Below are 6,518 nucleotides of genomic sequence, written 5' to 3'. Positions count from 1 at the left end.
GTAAATGAGTGAAAACTGCAGAGTTCTGGCCATTAGATGTAGCTCGTCTGTGTTGGGACATTCTTTTGAACCGTGGCTGCTTTGTTTCCCCGATGTACTATATGTTGTTCACTTTTTTTTTTACACAGAGCTGAAATTCTATATAATAGAGTAGGATCAGAGAACAAACTGTAAATACAAAATCCAAGATCCTCAACCCATTTGTCAGTTAATTAGGGGAGGTACCTGGTGTGGCCAACCAGGTGCCAGAGGTAACATTTGCCACCCCGGCCACCCCTCTGGCTCCGCCACTGGGTACAACATTTGAAGCTATAATGCATTGATGCAGGTTTGTATTTTGTGTGTTCTCTTCCCATGAATAAATATAGCAGTTCAATGGAAACTTCTGCACACCGGGTCAGACAGGACGCAGAAGGAATCCACAGCTGGATGACCCACCTCACTCCTGGACTTCAGCGTGCTCCGCTTTGGCCGAAGAAGGACATCCTTGAAGTCCAGCTTGATGTCATTCTCAATGCGAGGCATTTTATTTTAAATAGAACAAAAACAACTAAAGAGTGACCTGAAGCAGCTGGTCCTTGAAGGAGGCACTGCAGGAGACAGAGGTCAGRTGTCAACATGGTTGTTCACTTTTTGTACTGTAATATTCACACAGACTTAAGTTTTAATTAAAGTAAAACGTGAGATAGAGAGCGGTAGAGCAGTGAAAGGTTTAATAACAACACAAAATCAAATTTGTAAACACACTTCTTTTATTTTCACCTAAAATGTAATTACTAATTTGTGGCAATGTGGTTTCCACGTCATGGTTGTGAATAAGCGCTCTTAGACCTGGTCAAAATTCAAGGTTACACTAGTTTACGGAATAACGCTTAAATCAGTTAATTGTCACTCAAAGAGGTTTATACAAACATAAGCTAATTTTCACACTACGAAGGAAACGAAGAGCAAAAAATAAACGCATTTACCGTGAGAAAAGTATGATGGATAAAACGTACACCGAACTACCTCCTCCACTTCCTTTCCTCCACTTCCTTTTCCACTGTTAGCGCGGGAAGTTTTACAGCGGCGGACACCGGCCGAACACAACTTGTAGTTTTTAAGAACGTCATTTTAAAGGTGACAGGTGGGGCAAAAAACTACAAAACGCAAGCGTCGCTTTACGTCACATTGCGCTGATGTCGTAAAGGTCAGTCGAGACTCTTTTTAGACATATAACTTGATTTAATTTAGCTGTGAATGTACTTAGGGTTGTTTTTGTCACGTTTGGTTAATTTCAGAACGTAATTGTTAGTTTTAAGTCGAGTAAATACCAGCCGGAACGAGTAAAGCGGAACTGTCGCACACGTAGACGAGGCGACGGTGGGATTCAATGAATAACACCGGAAATATCAGTTCAATTATTTCTGGAAGCTTGTCATCCGAAATAGGAACTGAGCATTTGTTTTTCACCTCATAGGAGGCCAAGCAGTGTATTTAGTTAACATACAATTGTATTACTATTAAACTTTTGTGTTTTTTTTGAGAACAGTTCAAGAAAGATGTTGATTAAAGTGAAGGTAAGTTACATAAAATATTAGCCAAAACAACTACTTTTTATGGACATTTGTTTTTATAGACCCACTCTGAATTTATCATTAACTTCAAAGTATCTTTATCACAGACACTGACTGGGAAGGAGATAGAGATTGACATAGAACCCACAGACAAGGTATGCATCTGTATTTTCAYATTTGTTAAATTGTTTGAGCTTTATATGTTTCATTGCTGATTATTCCTGCTATAGGTGGAGCGCATAAAAGAACGAGTGGAGGAGAAAGAGGGAATCCCTCCTCAGCAGCAGAGGTTGATTTATAGTGGAAAACAGATGTAAGTTTAAGACACATATCATTAAATACGATAACCTCAGGGAAGTATTCTTTTGAGTACTTAAAAGTGCTTTAAAAGACAAAAACAAAACATTAAACCTATCACAGGGAATAACACTGACTATAAAAGATGAAGACAATAACACTAGATGTAAAATCAATTTACAAATCGCTAAAAAAGTGTCAGCAAAACACATTCTTTCAAAAATATTACACATCCAGTGTAAATAGGTACAAACTTTACCTCATTTCCTCCATATTTCACAGGAATGATGAGAAAACGGCAGCGGACTATAAGATCCAAGGAGGCTCAGTTCTACACCTGGTACTGGCCCTGAGAGGAGGAGGAGGAGGAGGAAGACGATGCCTGCTCTGCCAAGACTTTTGACCCACTCCTACAAACTGATATGATACCTTCAAAGCACCGCAGCATTCGTTTAAAGCAGCTTCACATGGTGACACTGAAGGCAACACGGAGGATTGGTGTCCTCCTCCTTACAGCCTGTAGTGTGTTTCCTGTAAAAACCTTCCCACACCGTAACGTTTCAGTGGCAGGATGTTAAAGCTGTGAGATTATAAGATACACACATACACGCTTTGCAGCGGGAAACTGCTTTTTACACCTTTTTTTCTGTTGTGCTCTGAAACAAGCAAGAATGATTTGTAAGTATATTTCTTCAAAACAACGCGCTCCCCTTAGAAAAAAAGTTTGATCAGATTTTTTTTTTGGTGCGTACAAAACTGGTGGAAGTGAATCACTGAGCCCACACTTCTCTTTCCTCCTGCATTACAGGTTGACTGAATAAGTTTGTGAGTTAATAAACTTGTTTAGAATCCTTTCCTGTGACCTGTCCCACCRTCATGTAGCTTCAGTTTACAAATATTCATGCTGTGTTCAGGACAGCAAGGTTAACTTTACTAACCGCTTCATCAGCTCATGAGGAGAAGACCCCTCGTCCATTGGCCTGTGTTAAAATCAAATATGTGAAAAGCTTTATCTACTTGTGCATGTTTTTAAGCATATGCACACATTAAACACCAATATTTACATATTAAACAGATTAGAGGTTAGATGGGGTTTAGATTGATATGGCGTAATGTAGAAAATATTTGCATCAACAGGCATGGGTTTTTGCAGCTCATTAGGAAACCCTTAATTTGAGTTAAAAAAAATCAGCTCTATGAAGGAAATGATTAAAATTTATATAAGTTAGATTTTAAGGAGGCAATATCTTACTTGCAGTAGATTGCAGTCAGAGCATTCTCTGTTTTGGACACTCAGAGATTTTCATGAAGAAGTCAAGCTGAGAGCTGCAGAGTACAGAGTCGAGTTTAATAATCAAAAACAACTCCATTAGTAGCTTTAATACTTTTTTACCCAGGCTGCATCATTCTTGCATAGTGATCTACATTAGCAGTAATTCTGAAGTTGAGGTATTTTAAAGTGTGGTTTGTTCCGCAACACTTGCCAGGTTAAGTGTACCCAGTCCATGTAAGAATGGGACGATTATAAAATAGTTTWAAAATCCATAACAGCGTTTGTTATAAAGTTTTTAACATTTGAGTTGTTCTAGATGTCTAAAATCCGCTAAGACAAGCTGATAACTTCTCCATGAAAAGTTCTCCGAGTCTCCACCCTCAGATTATTTTGACCTCTGTCTACTGCAGGTAAGATACTATTTAGAGATACTTCAGACACCATTTAAAAACATTTAAAGTATGTACTTAGTTATTCAAATGTGTGCGTTTCAGCCTGCACCAGCAGGGTTAGAAAGGTTATGAACAGTTAACACAGTATTTTACCTGTTGTAGATGGGGATTTGGACAAGTTCAGTTTGGAGAAATTGTCATTTTGATTGAATTGATGAGCTAACGGCTAGTCTGAGTGTGTTAAAAGATTAATGTGGATTGCTGTTGTCTTTAAAAAACTAAAATTTCCCAAATTTCTGAGCAGTTCATGCAAAAACTTAATAATTATTCTGTGAGCAGTTTCTTATTATATGGTTATTCATATATTTATAAACATAGTGGCAGCAGCTTGTTACGAGGAGCACTTCCTGCTAAGGTTGACAACTGGTAATTTTAGTAAAATTAAAGTGTCGTGTATTGAGGCTTGTTTTCCTGTATTTTGACTGCAGCCTGTAATTTGTATTTACAAACACTAGGTGGCACTGCTCTCCTCACATGGACCAATATAAAGAAGTTATGTTGAACTGGGAAGCGCGGTGCTGCCGGGTTTCTGAGTTTCTGAAAGATTATTCCAGTCAGAAGTCACAGCTAATTAGAACAATTTATTTTATAAACATATGGAGAAATCTACAAAGAAACGGAGACCTTGGAACTAAAAAAAGGAATGGGAACAAAAGAATCCGTGGGTCAAAGCTGTCAGTGATGACGTCATGATGCATCTCAGTAATCCAGGTAAAAAATCAAAAAGAAAAAAATTGTATAGGTCTTCTGGACGGGTTCTTCTCTAATGAAACGTTTCGTCTCTCCTCCAAGAGACTTCTTCAGTCTGAGAGTTTCAGGCAAAATTCAGGCTTTTAAGCCCTGCCTCCGTGTGACTGATACATCACATGGCTATCGTTGACACCTAATTAACACTTATTGTTAACAGGGGGTGGAGTGATACTGCCAATAGCCGTGCTGTAGGAGGGGGACAACTGAAAACGGAGGCCTCCACCTCTGTTTAATGATGGACGGTCTTTCTTCACAAAAATGGCTTCTTTTACTCCTCTCTCAAACCAACGTTCCTCTCTATCAAGAATGAGAACATCCTCATCTCTGAAAGAGTGACCGCTGGCCTGTAAATGAGTGAAAACTGCAGAGTTCTGGCCATTAGAATTAGCTCGTCTGTGTTGGGACATTCTTTTGAACAGTGGCTGCTTTGTTTCCCCGATGTATAACTGGTCGCAGTCCTCCTGGCACTTAACAGCATATACAACATTGCTCTGTTTGTGCCGGGGCACCGGATCTTTGGGGTGAACCAGCCTTTGCCGTAATGTGTTTTGGGGTTTGAAAGCTACTGGGACATCATGTTTAGAAAATAAACGTCTCAGTTTCTCCGAAACACCCGCAACATACGGAATAACCACTGGTTTGGGTCTGGGTTTGGGGTCTTCATTTTCACCTGAAGGTTGCATGGAGTCCTGTCTGTGTTTCCTGTCTGCTTTCAGGAAGTCAGTGATGACGTGATTAAAGCTTTTTGCAGCTTGTCAGCGGGAGTTTTTAATTGGACTCTGAGGTGAGAACGATTTATGTTGTAATTCTGTTTTCAGTGACGTCTGCTTGAAGTTGCTTTAAAAACCAAATTTGGCTATAAGCAGCTGAAACATGCGGGAAAAAAGATAAAAACATGTTTATTAAATCCCCTTTAATTCATCATGTTACATAAAAATATCAGAAACATGATTAAATCATGTTTAGGTGGATGTAACTCAAATGTTTGGGGAAATAAGAAATTTTGTGTGATGATGGCCTCCCAGTTGACACATTACATCATTAAGCCCCGCCCCCTGGCCCAGAAGTTGTGTTGACAGGAAGCAATGAAATTTTTGAGACTGAAGATGTTTTACCATCCGCAGAGTAGTCATTACAAATCAGTCTTTTCAAAATTAAACACTGTTTTTTTTTAAACGTTGCTCAAAAGACGATTACAGGTAAGATATTGTTTGTTTATAATGGTTCTGCAGAACCATCACCGCAAAACGACCAAATTTAAAATGATCCTGCCTCAATAAATCAACCTGTTAACATATGAGGGACAAATTCAAACTTTACATCAGTTTTTTTTATTAACTAAGACAAAATACAGACTGTGGCATCTTTATAAACAGTAAATGCACAAACAAAAACACATCACTGCATTTGAATCCACACCATGTTCCCCATAGCTGAACAGATGACACATAATACTGGCCATAACTTTTAGATCATCTCATTAACTGACACTTGTTATCCTCTTGTAAAAACAGAGACTCCTGACGGAACGGAGACGTAAAATCAAAGACATTTTGACGCAGTCATACCTGATTTTATGGCAGTGTGGTAGAGAAGAAGGCAAACTCTGAGACACAAAGGCTTTTCAGAAGAACTGAAGAAAACAGGATTCGTTGTCATTTTACAACACGTTACTGTAAAAACCCATCAGTTCACTAATAGACTGCGTGTCCTGCTGATGCATGTGGTAATATTGCACTACAAAGTCCTCAGGCTAATTGAGACAAAAATCTGTTTGTTTTTATTTAAATAATGTAAAACTCTTCTTCAAATAGTAAAATAAAACTTGAAAAAAGATATAAACTACAACCTCAATTCTAAAACGTGGGACAAAATGTAAATTAAATCAAACAGAATGCAGTGATTTGCAAAATCTCATAAACCCACACTTTGTTCACAAAAAGTAAAAATAAATGTTGAAGCTAAGAAATTGTGTTATTTTTGTTTTAATTTTAAATAAATTAATATAAAAAGGTTATCTTGAATTTTATGGCAGCAAYATGTCCCCAAAATGTTGTAAATTAAGTGGTATGAACTAAAAAACTAGCTGGACCTGTTGTTAGTTTTCCATTAGTTCASTTTGAAAGGGGGCGGGATCGTCTGTGGTAAATCAGCCAATTGAAGGCAGAGTTACAGCTCTGTCTAACTTGT

The 6,518-nt window shown here is 38.2% G+C and overlaps 2 protein-coding genes across 2 annotated transcripts in view; one reads left to right on the top strand and one right to left on the bottom strand.

Moving 5' to 3' along the window:
- The window catches only part of gmpr2 (guanosine monophosphate reductase 2), a 9,900-nt gene extending 8,828 nt beyond the window's left edge, over positions 1-1,072 (bottom strand). Inside the window, exons 1-2 of the mRNA XM_014034359.1 lie at positions 969-1,072; positions 439-590 (exon numbers count right to left, since the gene is read on the bottom strand). Of these exons, the coding sequence (XP_013889813.1) occupies positions 439-525 (87 nt within the window). The 5' untranslated portion in view covers positions 526-590; positions 969-1,072. The remainder of the gene's footprint in view (positions 1-438; positions 591-968) is intronic.
- A 312-nt stretch (positions 1,073-1,384) lies between these two features.
- LOC106536995 (NEDD8) lies at positions 1,385-2,715 on the top strand. Its single transcript, XM_014034360.1, has 4 exons — positions 1,385-1,559; positions 1,664-1,711; positions 1,787-1,869; positions 2,136-2,715. Exons 1-4 carry the CDS (start codon positions 1,542-1,544, stop codon positions 2,254-2,256), a joined length of 270 nt encoding a protein of 89 aa, XP_013889814.1. The 5' UTR covers positions 1,385-1,541; the 3' UTR covers positions 2,257-2,715.
- The last annotated feature ends 3,803 nt before the right edge of the window (positions 2,716-6,518 follow it).

The sequence above is a fragment of the Austrofundulus limnaeus genome, unplaced genomic scaffold (assembly GCF_001266775.1).
Source record: "Austrofundulus limnaeus strain Quisiro unplaced genomic scaffold, Austrofundulus_limnaeus-1.0 Scaffold2072, whole genome shotgun sequence".
Classification (NCBI taxonomy): Eukaryota; Metazoa; Chordata; class Actinopteri; order Cyprinodontiformes; family Rivulidae; genus Austrofundulus; species Austrofundulus limnaeus.
The sequence above is the reverse complement of the archived record's forward strand: the minus strand, read 5'-3'. Positions and strand labels throughout refer to the sequence as shown.